Source organism: Hordeum vulgare, chromosome 5H, assembly GCF_904849725.1.
Source record: "Hordeum vulgare subsp. vulgare chromosome 5H, MorexV3_pseudomolecules_assembly, whole genome shotgun sequence".
In the NCBI taxonomy this organism is placed as follows: domain Eukaryota; kingdom Viridiplantae; phylum Streptophyta; class Magnoliopsida; order Poales; family Poaceae; genus Hordeum; species Hordeum vulgare.
The window spans coordinates 13,517,603-13,535,347 of record NC_058522.1 but is presented as its reverse complement, the minus strand read 5'-3'; the positions used below and the strand labels follow the sequence as shown (position 1 = coordinate 13,535,347).

Below are 17,745 nucleotides of genomic sequence, written 5' to 3'. Positions count from 1 at the left end.
CGATGTTTTGTCCATGCCTACCCCACCAAATGGTATGCTTGGTTACCCGTGGCTGAGTTTTGGTACAATACCTCCCCCACTTTGTATTGGGCTCTACTCCCTTTGAAGTTCTCTATGGGCATGTGCCGCGTCACTTTAGCATCATCGATCCTGTCGCCTGCGCATCCCCGGATTTAGCAGACTGGCTACGGGACCGCGAGCAGATGACAACCCTGATTCACGAGCATCTTCTTCGAGCTCGTCAAACCATGAAGGATTCAGCAGACAAGCGCTGATCGGATCAGGTTTTCGCTGTCAATGACTGGGTTTTCATTAAGCTTCAACCGTATGTGCAATGCTCCGTTGCCACAAGGCTCAACCAGAAGTTGGCTTTCCGTTACTTCGGACCCTACAAGATTATTCAACGCATTGGGCCGTGGCTTACAAACTCCAGCTCCCTGCTTCGAGCACTATTCACCCTGTCTTCCATGTGTCCAAGTTGCGCCAGACTCTTCCCCCAACAGAACAAGCCTAGAAGCAGCTTCCGACGGCAACATCAGCGAGCGCGCAACCGGTGGAGATCCCGGAGCATCGCGTGACACGACGAGGCAACCGAGATGTTCCGCATATCCTGGTGCGTTGGGCCGAGCAGCCACCAGACTTCGCCACCTTGGAGGACACCAAGGAACTTCACCGTCACTTTCCTCGGGCGCCATTTTGGAGTCAAGCTGTGTCTCAAGGGGGAGGGAGTGTTACGACTCCTGCCTCTCTGGGCCCGCCTACTGCTGGTGGCTCCGCTCCAACGGCCGTCGCCACCTTTGGGCCAGAACGGCCTCGTCGAAAGGTGAAGCCGAATAGCCACTTCGCGGGCCAAGTCTGGGACACCGCCCATTAGGTTAAGTAGGTGTCGATCCCTCCTACGTGGGGGTGTAGAGGAATTGAACTGTAGCGGCGGCGACTCTATCTCTCTTGAATCCCCTTCTTCTCTCTCGCGCTGAACCGTATCTCCGGCTGAACCTGTATGAATGTGTGATTGAGAGTGATTATCTACTCGGATCATAACATGGAGGTACAGGAAAAAATAACTTTTCCTGAACACCACCAAATAAGCACCTCTTGAATGGGTTAGTTCTTTTGAATTGGTTAGATGCATCTAACCAACTCTAACCCTCATGTTTAGATGTTTCAGGGTTGGTTTGGTCCAATATTAACCAACTCTAACTCTAACACATGGATCTAAATATGGATCCAATGTCCTGTTGTTGGTGACGTAGGAGCAACAAAAGCTTCACAGGTCATCTAAGAGCAAGTACAATAAGGTACAGTCAGCAGACTCTAAGGATTAAAATACTATATTTTTGCTGAGTTGGATGAGAGAGAAGAGGAGAGAGAAGGGAAGCGGACTCTTCGTGAAGAGCCAGCTCTAGCACATGCTCTTAGAGCAAGTACAATAAGGTACATTCAGGAGGCTGTAAGAATTAAAATACTATATTTTTGCTGAGTTGGATGAGAGAGAAGAGGAGAGAGAAGGGAAGCGGGCTCTTCGTGAAGAGCCAGCTCTAGCACGTGCTCCTAGGTGCTTTGTGAGAATGAAAGGTGGGCCATATATGATAAAAGTAGTACTCTTTTATAGCTCACTATTGTACAAGCTAGTTATAAAATGTGCTATAAGATGGCTTATAGCCAGCAGTTGGCTATACTATTAACCATGCTCTTAGGTGCTTTGTGAGAATGAAAGGTGGGTCATATATGATAAAAGTAGTACTCTCTCCGTCTCGGTGCATTAGGCATTTTAGGAGGTGCACTGCAACCTAGGCACGCATAGATTGGGTAGGAGAAGAAAATTAAATTGTAGAGGAAGCCAATCACATCGTTCCTTTCTCAACTGAAAATGTGCTATTAATTAGAATACCTCTTGAAATCCAAAAAGTGTACCGCATAAATTACATGCATTGGTCCTTCAATTAATAGATGTGGTCTAATTAATATGCATGCAACTAGTACTACTCTAATGTGCCTTAGTGTTTTGGGATTATTTGATTTTCGTAAGATGCCTAATGCACCGAGACGAAGAAAGTATTATTTTATAGCTAACTATTGTACAAGCTAGTTATAAGATGGGCTATAAGACTGTTTATAGCCAGCAGGGCTATACTATTAACCATGCTCTAACGTATTGAAACCATGACAGTCTGTGGCACAGAACTCCAAGTGACAGCCGGAAGCAAGTTCTTTTCCGCTGGTCTGGTCGAACTAGTCGTGATGCCATATGGAAGGACGCCAACACCTTTCAAAGCTACTGGCTGGCTTGGATGCAAGCCGTCTCCCAAGCCCGCCGCGATGATAGTGAATAAAAGGGGCTGCTATGGCAGTGTGGTCGTGCCATGGCAGCCGACCCAGACAAATCATGGGAAGATCGGGTCATCGGGCGGCCACACATCAGATCGCACAGCCTAACCGCAGTACGGTAGGAGGTGATCGGTCGGTACTTTCATCGGTTAGCCGACGGCTATCACCGGCCTTGCAGTAGGAGTATAACTTTTGGGAAGCACCCACGACTTTTCCTTGCCTGTTGAGGTCAACAACCACCTCGCCCCATTGATTTCTCGGCCGGGTCCGTCCACAGCCAGCTAGAAACCAAAGCACGCTCGTCTTCTTCCTTCCATCCCCATTCTGTCGGCTACTCTCCTCCTCCCTCCACCTCCTCCTACTACCGCGAGCGATCCATGGACGCGCCGCCGTCGTCGGAGGAGGAGCGGCAGTCGCCGCGCAGCAGGCAGCTGCAGCTGCAGGGCCCGCGGCCCCCGCGGCTGTCCGTCAGCAAGGACTCCCACAAGATCAGGAAGCCGCCGGTCGTGCCGCTGCCTCACGGTCACGGGGCCCGGCAACTGCAAGCCGCCCCCGCCAACCGCCACCAGCAGGCCCAGCCGCGGGCGCCGGTCATCATCTACGACGCCTCGCCCAAGGTCATCCACACCCAGCCCGGTGAGTTCCTGGCGCTCGTCCAGCGCCTCACCGGCCCGGGCGCGCCGGCCCATCAGTGCTCCGCCGAGGACCATCCCTCTGCCGTGCCGGTGCCGCCGCAGTTCCAGCCGCCTTTCTCGCCGGCAGCGAGGTACGCCGCCATCGAGAGGTCCGTCCGGCCGCTGCCGCCGGGCCCCGCGCCGTACTCCGGGTCCTGGCTGGACATAGACGGCTTCGCGGAGGTCCTCGGCCCCGGACGGCCAGGCATCCTCTCGCCCGTCCCGTCGGCGCTGCCGCTGGCGGCCTCGCCCGGGCTCTTCTCGCCGCTGCCCTTCGACACCGGCTCCCTGTCCTGGCTCAACGACCTGAGCCCGTTCCTCGCCTCCGCCTCCGCGTCGAGCCCCGGCGGCGTGCTGCTTGCCACGCCCACCATGCCCTCGCCGGGGATGATGATGAGGTTCTTCAGCGACTTCCCGGACCTGTAAATTAACCTGATTTAATTTGATTTGAATTTTTTTTTGCCTGCGTCCGGGTTTAGATGGCCGCCGGAGAACCAGGGAGTAGGTGCACTCCATTAAGTTGAGTAGATAGACGTTGCTCCTGTTAATTGATTGATTGATTGACATTGTCAACTGATTGCCGCTGCTAACTGATTGAGTAGGTAGAATGGTGGTGCAAAACTTGTTTCAAGATCATTGACTATGGGGAGCCAACCATGCTTGGTGGGTGCTTCTTTCAATTAATTCTGATTGTGTTACTTACTTGTAAACGAAGGAGGTGGTATGTTGTTTTTTTATTCCTTATTTATTTTAAGTTCGGTGGTTATGCTTTGAAAGCCCTGTATTATTTCATTTAGACTTGCACATATGCATTGCAACGGAAGATATATACGGAGTATAATTTTTTTTGACAAGAAGCAACGAAGAGAGATGATTGTTGTGTCCATAAAAAAAGGGTCTCCGCAGCGGTGGACGATGAAGCGAGGAGCTGCGGTCTTCTCCCTGTCTGGCCCGTAAGATTTTGATAGTACTACCTCATTTCCAGTTTATAAGGCTTGTGCGTATTTCTAGATCTATAATTTAACCAACAAAAGTTGAGTTTTATAGTCTAAAAATTATACCATTAGAAGTAGATGATTTGGAGTTTTCAATGATATATTTTTTGTGGTATATAAGTTGTATTACGTTGGTCTATTTCTTAATCTAAAGATACGTGCAAGCCTTATAAATTAAAAAGGAGGGAGTAGTAGGGTTGGTCGGCGTGGCGGCGACCATCGAACTTGTGACTTCTTTTTTCCTTTATGTCTGCCTCCGTCTTAAGGTTGGGGTTGCCTCCTCGTTTGATGCTTGTGCGGCGGACATCGGGGCATGGTTGCTACGATCGCTCTCTCTCTCTCTCTCACGATTGTGTAACCGGATGGATTACTAATTGCAGTGCATAAATTCCATTCTATTAGCATATTCAACATATACTGAGGCATGAATATCCCTTTCTATTTGGGTTTATGCTCTTTGATTATGCTAACGTGTCCACGGTTTCTTTCAATTCTAGCCAATCAGCATATTCTCTTTTAGTGGCACATGCAAATTACCACCAACAACAATTTATGGAGTCCTTCGTTCTGCTCATAATTCTTGAGAAACTTTGCTTATAGGGAGGTCCATAGTTCAACCTAGGGAAATATAAAAACAACAATTTATGTTGTTTTCTATCCCTTAATTTAAGTTTGGTGGTTATGCTTTGAAAGCCCTGTATTATGGAAAGTGCTCTTCTACACCCGAGCTCAAATGAGCTCGGGTGAACAGTAAATTCAAAAATATTTTTAAAATGTTTTGTGGAAGTGCTCTCAAAATTTCAGTACGAAATTACATTTGTGGAAGTCGTGATAAAAAAACACCAAATTGCTTTCGAAAGTACCACTTTGAGAGTTTCGATTTTGTTTTTTTACCACGACTTCCATAAATGTGATTTCATGATGAAATCTTGCGAGCAGTTAGAATATTTGTCAAACTTTATCGAGAAAAAAATTCAGAAATTTTTGAACATTTTTATATTTTGTTTTGAATTTACTGTTCACCCGAGCTCATTTGAGCTCAGGTGTAAAAACATAATCTCCATTATGGAAAGTTCAAGGAAAGAGATGTTTTTTTTTGGCAAGAAACAACGAAGAGAGATGATTGGTGTGTCAATAAAAAAAGGGTCTCCGCAGTGGCGGACGATGAAGCGAGGAGCTGTGGTCTTCTCTCGGGGTATGTCTGGCCCGTGAGATTTTGATAGTGGTGGGGTTGGTCGGCGTGGCGACGACCATCCAACTTGTGTCTTCTTTTTTCCTTTAGGTCTGCCTTCGTCTTGAGGTTGGGGTTGCCTCCTCGTTTGATGGTTGCGCGGCAGACATCGGGGCATGGTTGCTTCGGTCGCTCTCTCTCACGATTGTGTAACCGGATGGATTATTAATTGTAGTGCATAAATTCCATTCTATTAGCATAATCAACATATACTGAGGCATGAATATCCCTTTCTATTTGGGTTTATGCTCTTTGATTATGCTAACGTGTCCACGGTTTCTTTCAATTCTAGCCAATCAGCATATTCTCTTTCAGTGGCACATGCAAATTACCACCAACAACAATTTATGGAGTCCTTCGTTCTGCTCATAATTCTTGAGAAACTTTGCTTATAGGGAGGTCCATAGTTCAACCTAGGGAAATATAAAAACATGTGTGATTTTGTATAAATCTCCATGATTGCAAGCTAGATGAGTTGATTTTGTCCATCGACACAATAGGGAAGGTCCATACTTCAATCCACTTGTGGCCTAAAAAAAAAATCTGCCCATTCATCCAACAAAAAAAAGAAATGCTTGGTAGGCCCAGTTCGTCCCACCCGGGGACAAAAAAAATTCAAGAAAAACGTGTGGAATGAACATAACAAAATCTTTACCTGTAATTAACAGAAGCACCAACCATTTTCATGTAACAAAGCACACATATCTCAGTTGACATCTGTCTGAGGAACTGGATGAGACGTCGCAAGTTTGATTGCTTATGACCGCAAAATATATTTCCTCCCACGACGAGGATCGATGTGCCGGACGGGGAGCATGCCCAAATGGGGGATTGTGGTTGAGGCCCAATACAGCCTGGCCAACAGAGCAATTGTTTTTGCTTTTTTCCTGCTCGAGTGCTGCTAGCCACTCAAACAAATAAATCCTGCAAAGCAATGGCTAGCATGAATCTTTAAGAACATACTGCAACTTCAGCTTCTATTTTTTTAGTTTTCAAAATAATAGTTATTATTATGAATTACCGAATATTCTTGGAAACATGAACAATTTATAAAATTATGAAACTATTTCTGAAAATTCCATACATTTTTGCAAAAAAAAGAACAATATTCAAAACAGGAGTTTTTTTAAGTTAGCAAACATTTTTCGAAAACATGAACCCTTTTATAAAAACATGACCATATTTTCAATATGTGAATAGTTTTCAAAAACAAGAACATGTTTCGAACATACAATGTTTTTTTTGAAAATATGATTTTGTTAAAACATGGAGATTATTTTGAACTACTAAAAATTTCACTAAAATAATAATATTTCCAAATTTGGAACCTTTTGAAATATGAATATATTCTGAAAACACAAATATTATATTTTAAGTGGGAACATTTACTGAAATTTGTTTTTTCGAAACCATGACAAAAAGCTAAATTGGTGAATATTTTCTAAATTGCAAGTTTTGGGGAATTCTGAACATTCCTAAAATTTTGAATAAAAACTAAAATTTTAAAAGATTTTTAAAATTTTCAAATTCGAAAAATTTGGGAAAAACAAAAGTAAACACGAAAGAAGAATAGAAACAACGGTAAAAAGGGAACGGCCCAGGCTTGGGCGTCCTAAGAGAAGCCCCGACTATTTGCAGCATGGTGCGGCAAATAGAGTTTTCCTAACTGTGTGGGCAGGAAAATAAGTGGGTTGACTTTATTGGGCCACAACGTGCATGGCTCACGTACGAAATTCTGGACAAACCACTTTTCCTTTTCTAGTACATGGACACACAGATATTTAATACCAACTTGGAGAAAAAAATATCTTTTAGACGATGAAACGGATGAAAACAATCGGAGAAACCCATCTTACCTTATTAGTAGAAAAAATAGGGATACATATAAGACAACACTGGTTTAGTTTCCAAACAGCTATGTGTACGACATGTGAAGTCTGATTCTTGTGGTGTGATGCAAGTCCAAGCCATACATATTGAAAAAGGAGCCAAATTCAATGGTGTGACTTGTTTGCGGTACCAACTTCGCATGAACCCAGTTGAAGAATTTATTTTTGGAGCCCCCTCCTGACCCCATCAAGGCGATCTAGGGTTCAGCCGCCACCCCCCCTCTCCTTGTTGCTGTCGAAGGCCGACGGACAAAGCCCAGGTGAGGGGATGGTGGTGGCGTCATGGGAGGAGGCGGGGAGTCCGGGACGAAGCAATCAGGACAAAAGGTTGAAACTTTTAGTCTCAGTTGTGTTACGAACCAGGCTTAACGGTGCTCCACGTGGCCGCTTTGGGGCGCCAGGGAGCGGGGACATTTAGTCCCGGTTGGTGACTTCAACCGGGACTAAAAGGCGGCCACGCATCAGCAGTTGCGAGGCGCTGTTTTTTATTTTAAAGATGGGTTTAGAGGTTTTTGAAGGGTTTAGGGGTTTCGTATTGTGTTTCTCCCTTTTCTTTTTGTGTCCAACATCTTTGGTTCCTTATGCTTGTTGACGTTTTCGGTCGGTGTCAACTAAATGCTAGCTAGTACGTACATATAGCAATGGAAAAAGCATAACACGACATCGTATTACTCCTCGTCATTGTACATACTAGTTAAAAAGCTCTTCATCATTCTAGGTAAAATAGCATAAAAAGATGAACTCCTCATAATTCTGGTTGTTATCATAGTAGAAAATGACCAAGTTGTCACAAGATTGAAACACTAACTACTAATCTCTCCTAGGTAAAAAAACAAAATAAAAGCGAACTCCGACATCTCCGTATTGAAGAACACAATCAACCTATCTCCAACTTGTGAAATGCGCAAGTATTCCTCTCCAAATGGTATCATGGATGCTTGTATTGCATTTCTTCATCCTTTGATTTTCAGAGTGTCTTCACTTTGAGATATCATGTATTTACCACGGTAATTAATCAGGGTTGGTTGTAAGATAATGTAATGCCCCAGAGTGTAACTTGCCATATTTGGAACCTTCATGTATGTGGATCCATCATGTCATTGCCTTGTGAGATATATGCTTGTGTTATTTCATGTGATATTACCTTGTCTCCCCTTTGCATTCATGCATCCATATCATCCATGCCTCCATTGTGTTTGTTGTTGTTGTTGATCCATGTATGTGGTATGTGATGTGATGTGCTATGTGATGATGAAGTGGGCATTTGAAAGTGGGTTTCAACTATGTTAGTTTTCAACTAGGTTTCAAAACCCCCTTCTCTATTTCTCATGCTCAAGATTTACTTGATCTAACCCTGGGTCAAAAATGTTTATATTTTAGTATGTTTTCTGTTGGATGTGGTGCTAGGCCTAATGTGATTTGAATCTATGTTTGAGAGGGGTAGATATTCACAAAATAGGTTATTTAATTCTGTTTTGTAAATATTTCTTTGCTCCAAAATTTCTCTTTTCGTTTTATTTAAATAGGTCATAATTTCCTTATGACCATGGGCATTTTTATTTTTATTTTGGAGCCATAGATTGCCTAGGAGTTTAATTGCTTGATGGCTTTGTTTTAAAATAGAAAACCCCTAGGGTTTTCCTCCTCTCTATCTAGCGCCAACAGAGGCCCATCTCCCCCTCGCTGGCCCATTTTCCTCCCTCCTCTCGCTGCCAGCCCAACTCCACTACCGTCCCCTACCTCCCGCCGGCGTCACCTCTGTACGAACAAGCCTCCACCATCGATCATCCTTGCATCGATCCTGCGGCTCCAGCTCGTCCCCCGAGGCGATATAAGTCGTGCCCTCGTCCTCTCCAGCCCTAGGGTTCCTCGTTTTCCTCCCCTCTCTCTCTTGGCGCCGCCGGGGGCGATCCCGAGCAGCTCGACGCCATGGCCTCCTCCTGGTAAGTTCGACGCCGGCGATCCAGTGCCGCCCCTTCTTCCCCGAGCGGTCCAGGCGCAAGCGGAGCACGGTGGGGTTCCATCCTCGTTGGAATCTCGCGGAGAGCTGCTTCCGACGCCCTCTTTCGATGCCGGTGCCTTCTCTGCTTCGTCTTCTTCCTCTACGGCAACCTACCGCAGCGCTCGTCGTCGGCAGCTCTCTCCCTCGACGAGGCCTTGTCCCTTCATAGCTAGGTGAGCAGCCGTGCGTCCTCCTTCCCCCCTTCCTCCTCGGATAGCAAGACGACCGAGCCCCTGCGGAAGCAGAGCAAGGGAGGTCCTTGTGTTTGTTTACCTGGCTAGATCCCCCCCTTTTGGTCAGAAGCGCGTGCCAGCTCGACTGGAACGACCCCGGGGTGCAGTTCGTCACGTCGTGGGTTCGAAACCTAGTGGCGACCCCTTTTGTTTTTCTTGGCTATGGTCACAGTAGCTCGACGGGGGAGGTTTACTTGCTCTGTTCCCTCTTCTCTATCGAAGAAGAGCTGCTAGCCCAGTGGTGCTAGCACTGGTGGAGTACCAGGGGTACTTGGGTTCGAATCCAAGCCAACCCCCTTTTTATTTTTATTCCTTTTTTTGCTGATTGAAGTATTGTGTGATGTGGAAAGGTTTGGGCAGCAACATATGTTTTGCTAGATCTCAAACCAGTGGGTTTTCCCTCTTGTTCTAGTTAGTATGCATGTGTAGGGATTGGAGGTGCGTGTGTATGTGTGTAGAAGGTCATGTGAGTGCAAGCATGTATGTGTGTCTGTGCATGTGTGAGTATGACCCACACATGCCCAAGGCATGGTTTGCCTTAGTGAGCACTTGTGTGCAAGCTTGTATGTGTGTGTGTTAGTGATAGTTGGTGTGAGTGTAAGTATGTGTGTGTTGTAGAAATCTAGCATGTGTAGGTGTGTGTGCATGGGCACTTGTGATGCTAGCATGTATGTGCATGTGTGATGGTGTGCTAAGGCACATGAACATGAGGAATACCCCTCATGTGCACCAATGGAGATGTGAGTGTGTGCAAGTGCATGTGTAGGTGATGAACTAGTGTGTAACACATGTGATATGGCACTATTTGCATCATGTGATTCCATGTTGTTTTTCCTTTCAACTTTGTGCCTATTTGCTCTATGCAAGTACCTAGGTATTATACATGTTTTTGGGGTAGAATCTTCCCAGGAATCCATTGGTGAAATCAGATTTCACTTTGGAACACTTTCTGGAGATGTCATTTTTGCTGCTTTGATCTATGTTTAGAGCTTGGTGCCATGTGATGTGATGAGCCTAAGAGGATGATTCCTTGATGTGGCAGTAGTGGGTGAACCCCTCTACAACATGGTGGTTTTGTTTCATGCTTAGGAGTATATATGTGCAAGTTGTAGCTTCTCAAAGTAGGCATGTGGCTGAAAATGTCAGCTTAGTGAAAATCTATGATTTTCACTAAGTCTAAGAAACTGCTGTTATTTTCTTCCCTTGTAGTTGTGGTTGCAAAAGTTCATGTGTTGGGAATCAGCCCTTGCAATCAACTAGAGAGTTGGAGCTTTTGTGTTTGTCTAGCTCTCTGTCAATTTTCATGCACTTTCACTTCCTGTAGATATTGTTTTGGGGGCTGTCAAAATGCTTTGGAGCATAAACAACTTTTGTGTTTGTCTAGCTTTGTGTCCCTGAAATCTGTTATTTTTGTCCAAGTTAGCACGTGTAGATCTTTCTGTGTGTTACTTCTTTGTATTATCTTTTTGCTCATGCTTGTAGTGCTTTTGAATAGCTTTTGCCACATATCTTGTTTGGCACATTTGGGTGGCTGTGGGTGCTTGTTGGGGAACGTCGCATGGGAAACAAATTATTTCCTACGCGCACGAAGACCTATCATGGTGATGTCCATCTACGAGAGGGGATTTCCGATCTACGTACCCTTGTAGATCGCACAGCAGAAGCGTTAAGAAACGCGGTTGATGTAGTAGAACGTCCTCACGTCCCTCGATCCGCCCCGCGAACCGTCCCGCGATCCGCTCCGATATAGTGCCGAACGGACGGCACCTCCGCGTTCAGCACACGTACAACTCGACGATGATCTCGGCCTTCTTGATCTAGCAAGAGAGACAGAGAGGTAGATGAGTTCTCCAGCAGCGTGACGGCGCTCCGGAGGTTGGTGGTGATCTAATCTCAGCAGGGCTCCGCCCGAGCTCCGCAGTAACGCGATCTAGAGGAAAAACCGTGGAGGTATGTGGTCGGGCTGCCGTGGCAAAAGTTGTCTCAAATCAGCCCTAAAACCCCACTATATATAGGAGGGAGGGGAGGGGCCTTGCCTTGAGGCTCAAGGAGCCCCAAGGGGGTCGGCCGAACTAAGGGGGGAAGTCCTCCCCTTCCAAACAGAATGCAACTAGGATTGGAAGGTGGAGTCCTTCTCTCCTTTCCCACCTCCCCCTTTTTTTTCTTTCTATTTGATTTCTTATCCTTTGGCGCATAGGGCCTTCTTGGGCTGTCCCACCAGCCCACCAAGGGCTGGTGCGCCACCCCCAAGGCCTATGGGCTTCCCCGGGGTGGGTTGCCCCCCCCGGTGAACACCCGGAACCCATTCGTCATTCCCGACACATTCCCGGTAACTCCGAAAACCTTCCGGCAATCAAATGAGGTCATCCTATATATCAATCTTCGTTTCCAGACCATTCCGGAAACCCTCGTGACGCCCGTGATATCATCCGGGACTCCGAACAACATTCGGTAACCAACCATATAACTCAAATACGCATAAAACAACGTCGAACCTTAAGTGTGCAGACCCTGCGGGTTCGAAAACTATGCAGACATGACCCGAGTGACTCCTCGGTCAATATCCAATAGCGGGACCTGGATGCCCATATTGGATCCCACATATTCTACGAAGATCTTATCGTTTGAACCTCAGTGCCAAGGATTCATATAATCCCGTATGTCATTCCCTTTGTCCTTCGGTATGTTACTTGCCCGAGATTCGATCGTCAGTATCCGCATACCTATTACAATATCGTTTACCGGCAAGTCTCTTTACTCGTTCCGTAATACAAGATCCCGCAACTTACACTAAGTCACATTGCTTGCAAGGCTTGTGTGTGATGTTGTATTAACGAGTGGGCCCCGAGATACCTCTCCGTCACACGGAGTGACAAATCCCAGTCTCGATCCATACTAACTCAACGAACACCTTCGGATATACCTGTAGAGCATCTTTATAGTCACCCAGTTACGTTGCGACGTTTAATACACACAAAGCATTCCTCCGGCGTCAGTGAGTTATATGATCTCATGGTCATAGGAACAAATACTTGACACGCAGAAAACAGTAACAACAAAATGACACGATCAACATGCTACGTCTATTAGTTTTGTCTAGTCCATCACATGATTCTCCTAATGATGTGATCCCATTATCAAGTGACAACACTTGCCTATGGTCAGGAAACCTTGACCATCTTTGATCAACGAGCTAGTCAACTAGAGACTTACTAGGGACAGTGTTTTGTCTATGTATCCACACATGCACTATGTTTCCAATCAATACAATTATAGCATGGATAATAAACGATTATCATGAACAAAGAAATATAATAACAACTAATTATTACTGCCTCTAGGGCATATTTCCAACAGTCTCCCATTTGCACTGGAGTCAATAATCTAGTTCACATCACCATCTGATTTCAACGAATCCAACACCCATATAGTTCTGGGGTCTGATCACGTCTTGCTCGTGAGAGAGGTTTTAGTCAACGGTCCTGAAACTTTCAGATCCGTGCGTTCTTTACAAATCTTTATGTCATCTTATAGATGCTGCTACTACGTGCTATTCGGAAATGCTCCAAATATCTACTCTACTATATGAATCCGTTTCACTACTCATAGTTATTCGTATTAGTGTCAAAGCTTGCATCGACGTAACCCTTTACGACGAACTCTTTAACCACCTCCATAATCGAGAAAAATTCCTTAGTCTATTTAGTTACTAAGGATAACTTTGACCGCTGATCAGTGATTCAATCCTGGATCACTCTGTGTACCTCTTAACAGACTTGCTGCAAGGCACACATCAGGTGCGGTACTCAGCATGGCATACTTTAGAGTCTATGGCTAAGGTATAGAAGACGACCTTCGTCTATTCTCTTTATTCTGCCGGGGTCGGGTTTTGAGTCTTTCTCAAATTCACACCTTACAACGCAACCCAGAACTCCTTCTTTGCTGATCTATTTTGAACTCCTTCAAAAACTTGTCAAGGCATGCATCTTGTTGAAACTTCTATTAAGCGCTTTCGATCTATCTCCATAGATCTTTGATGCTCAACGTTCAAGTAGCGCAATCCAGGTATTCCTTTGAAAAACTCCTTTCAAACAACCTTGTATGCTTTACAGAAATTCTACATTACTTCTGATCCACAATATGTCAACCACATATACTTATCAGAAATTCTATAGTGCTCCCACTCACTTCTTTGGAAATACAAGTTTCTCATAAACCTTGTACAAACCCAAAATCTTTGATCATCTCATCAAAGTGTATATTCCAACTCCGAGATGCTTGCACCAGTCCATTGAAGGATCGCTGGAGCTTGCATACTTGCTAGTATCTTTAGGATCGACAAAACCTCCTGGTTGTATCACATACAATGTTTGCTCAAGGAAACCGTCGAGGAAACAATGTTTTGACATCCTATGTGCAATATTTCATAAATAATGCAGCAACTACTAACATAATTCTAACATACTTTTAGCATCGCTACGAGTGAGAAAGTCTCATCATAGTCAACTGTTTGATCTTGTCGGAAACATCTTTGCGACAAGTCAATCTTTTCTTAATAGTGACTTATCACCATCATTGTATGTCTTCCTTTTAAAGATCCATCTTTACTCAATAGTCCTATGACCATCAAGTAGTTCTTCCAAAGTCTACACTTTGTTTTCATACATGGATCCTCTCTCGGATTTAATGGCCTCCAGCCATTTGTCGGAATCCGGGCCCACCATTGCTTTCTCCATAACTCGTAGGTTCATTGTTGCTCAACAACATGACCTCCAAGACAGGGTTACCGTACCACTCTGCAGTAGTACGCGACCTTGTCAACCTACGAGATTTGTAGTAACTTGATTCGATGCTCGATGATCACCATCATCAGCTTTCACTTCAATTGGTGTAGGCGCCACAAGAACAACTTCCTGCTCCCTGCTACACCCTGGTTGAAGTCATGGTTCAATAACCTTATCAAGTTCTACCACCCTCCCACTCAATTCTTTCGAGAGAAACCTTTCCTCGAGAAAGGATCCGTTTCTAGAAACAAACACTTTGCTTTCGGATCTGAGATAGGAGATGTACCCAACTGTTTTGGATATCCTATAAAGATGCATTTATCCGCTTTGGGTTCGAGCTTATCAGACTGAAACTTTTTCACATAAGTGTCGAAGCCCCAAACTTTCAAGAAACGACAGTTTAGATTTCTCTAAACCTCAGTCTATACTGTGTCATCTCAACAGAAATACGCGGTGCCCTATTTAAAGTGAATGCGGTTGTCTCTAATGCATAACCCATAAACGATAGTGGTAATTCGATAAGAGACATCATAGCATGCACCATACCAAATAGTGCGTGGCTATGACGTTCAGACACATCATCACACTATGATGTTCCAGGTGGCATGAACTACGAAACAATTTCCACATTGTCTTAACTGCGTACCAAAACTCGTAACTCAGATATTCATTTCTATGATCATATCGTAGACAGTTTATCCTCTTGTTACGATGAACTTCACTCCGAAACAGAATTGAACTTTTCAATATTTCAGACTTGTGATTCATTAAGTAAATACTCTTGTATCCACTCAAATCTTCATTGAAGTAAGAACATAATGATATCCACTGCGTGCCTCAGCACCCATTGGACCGCATACATCAAAATGTATCACTTCCAACAAGTTACTATCTTGTTTCATCTCAATGAAAACAAGGCCTTGCTCATGTGGTATGATTTGCATGTCACTAGTGATTCAAAATCAAGTGAGTATAAAGATCCATCAGCATGGAGCCTCTTCATGCAATTTATACCAACATGACTCAAGCGGCAGTGCCACAAGTAAGTGGTACTATCATCATTACCTCGTATCTTTTGGCACCAATATCATGAACATGTGTAACACTACGATCGAGATTCAATAAACCATTGAAGGTGATTATTCAAGCAAATAGAGTAACCATTATTCTCTTTAAATGAATAATCGTATTGCAATAAACACGAACAAATCATGTTCATGCTTAACGCAAGCACCAAATAACAATTATTTAGGTTTAACACCAATCCCGATGGTAGAGGGAGTGTGCGACGCTTGATCATATCAACCTTGGAAACACTTCCAACACGTATCGTCACCTCGCCTTTAGCTAGTCTCCGTTTATGCCGTAGCTTTTATTTCGTGTTACTAATCACTTAGCAACCGAACCGGTATCCAATACCCTCGTGCTACTAGGAGTACTAGTAAAGTACACATCAACATCATGTATATCAAATATACTTCTTTCGACTTTTGCCAGCCTTCTTATCTACCAAGTATCTAGAGTTGCTTTGCCTCAGTGGCCGTTCCCCTCATAACAGAAGCACTTAGTCCCGGGCTTGGGTTTAATCTGGGGTCTCTTCATTAATGCAGCAACTGCTTTGCCGTTTCACGAAGTATCCCTTCTAGCCCTTGCCTTTATCGAAACTTAGTGGTTTTACTAACCATCAACTATTGATGCTCCTTCTTGATTTCTACTTTCGCAGTGTCAAACATCGCGAATCGCTCAAGGATCATTGTATCTATCCTTGATATGTTATAGTTCATCACGAAGCTCTCACAACTTGGTGGCAGTGACTTTGGAGAACCATCACTATCTCATCTGGAAGATTAACTCCCACTTGATTCAAGCGATTGTCGTACTCAGACAATCTGAGCACACGCTCAATGATTGAGCTTTTCTCCTTTACTTCATGGACAAAGAATCTTGTCGGAGGTCTCGTACCTCTTAACAAGGGCACAAGCATGAAATCACAATTTCATCTCTTTAGAACATCACTTATGTTCCGTGACGTTTCAAAACGTATTCGGCGCCTTGCTTCTAAGCCATTAAGTATTTTGCACTGAACTATCGTGTAGTCATCAGAAACGTGTATGTCGGATGTTCACAGCATCCACAGACGACGCTCGAGGTGCAGCACACCGAGTGGTGCATTAAGGACATAAGCCTTCTGCGCAGCAACGAGGACAATCCTGTGCAAAGTTTGCTACTATCAACTTTCAACTAAATTTTCTCTAGGAACATATAAAAACAGTAGAGCTATTGCGCAAGCTACATCGTAATTCGCAAAGACCATTAGACTATGTTCATGACAATTAGTTCAATTAATCATATTACTTAAGAACTCCCACTCAAAAAGTACATCTCTCTAGTCATTTGAGTGGTACATGATCCAAATCCACTATCTCAAGTCCGATCATCACGTGAGTCGAGAATAGTTTCAGTGGTAAGCATCTCTATGCTAATCATATCAACTATACGATTCATGCTCGACCTTTCGGTCTCATGTGTTCCGAGGCCATGTCTGCACATGCTAGGCTCGTCAAGCTTAACCCGAGTGTTCCGCGTGTGCAACTGTTTTGCACCCGTTGTATGTGAACGTTGAGTCTATCACACCCGATCATCACGTGGTGTCTCGAAACGAAGAACTATCGCAATGGTGCACAGTCGGGGAGAACACAATTTAGTCTTGAAAGTTTAGTGAGAGATCACCTCATAATGCTACCGTCGTTCTAAGCAAGATAAGGTGCATAAAGGATTAACATCACATGCAATTCATAAGTGACATGATATGGCCATCATCATGTGCTTCTTGATCTCCATCACCAAAGCACCGGCACGATCTTCTTGTCACCAGCGTCACACCATGATCTCCATCAACGTGTCGCCATCGGGGTTGTCGTGCTACTCATGCTATTACTACTAAAGCTACGTCCTAGCAATATAGTAAACGCATCTGCAAGCACAAACGTTAGTTTAAAGACAACCCTATGGCTCCTGCCGGTTGCCGTACCATCGACGTGCAAGTCGATATTAACTATTACAACATGATCATCTCATACATCCAATATATCACATCACATCGTTGGCCATATCACATCACAAGCATACCCTGCAAAAACAAGTTAGACGTCCTCTAATTGTTGTTGCATGTTTTACGTGGTGACCATGGGTATCTAGTAGGATCGCATCTTACTTACGCAAACACCACAACGGAGATATATGAATTGCTATTTAACCTCATCCAAGGACCTCCTCGGTCAAATCCGATTCAACTAAAGTTGGAGAAACCGACACTCGCCGGTCATCTTTGAGCAACAGAGTTACTCGTAGCGATGAAACCAGTCTCTCGTAAGCGTACGAGTAATGTCGGTCCGAGCCGCTTCGATCCAACAATACCGCGGAATCAAGAAAAGACTAAGGAGGGCAGCAAAACGCACATCACCGCCCAGAAAAAACTTTTGTGTTCTACTCGACATTACATCTACGCATGAACCTAGCTCATGATGCCACTGTTGGGGAATGTCGCATGGGAAACAAAAATTTTCCTACGCGCACGAAGACCTATCATGGTGATGTCCATCTACGAGA

General features: G+C 44.6%; 1 protein-coding gene across 1 annotated transcript; it reads left to right on the top strand.

The window, feature by feature from the left end:
* Positions 1-2,198: 2,198 nt before the first annotated feature.
* On the top strand, positions 2,199-3,859 carry LOC123397067 (protein MKS1-like). The gene has a single exon (XM_045091759.1). The coding sequence runs from the start codon at positions 2,706-2,708 to the stop codon at positions 3,426-3,428; it is 723 nt and encodes a 240-aa protein (XP_044947694.1). The 5' UTR covers positions 2,199-2,705; the 3' UTR covers positions 3,429-3,859.
* The last annotated feature ends 13,886 nt before the right edge of the window (positions 3,860-17,745 follow it).

Excerpts from the sequence above, each read along its gene's own strand:
- LOC123397067 (XM_045091759.1), top strand. The coding sequence starts at position 2,706 with ATGGACGCGCCGCCGTCGTCGGAGGAGGAGCGGCAGTCGCCGCGCAGC.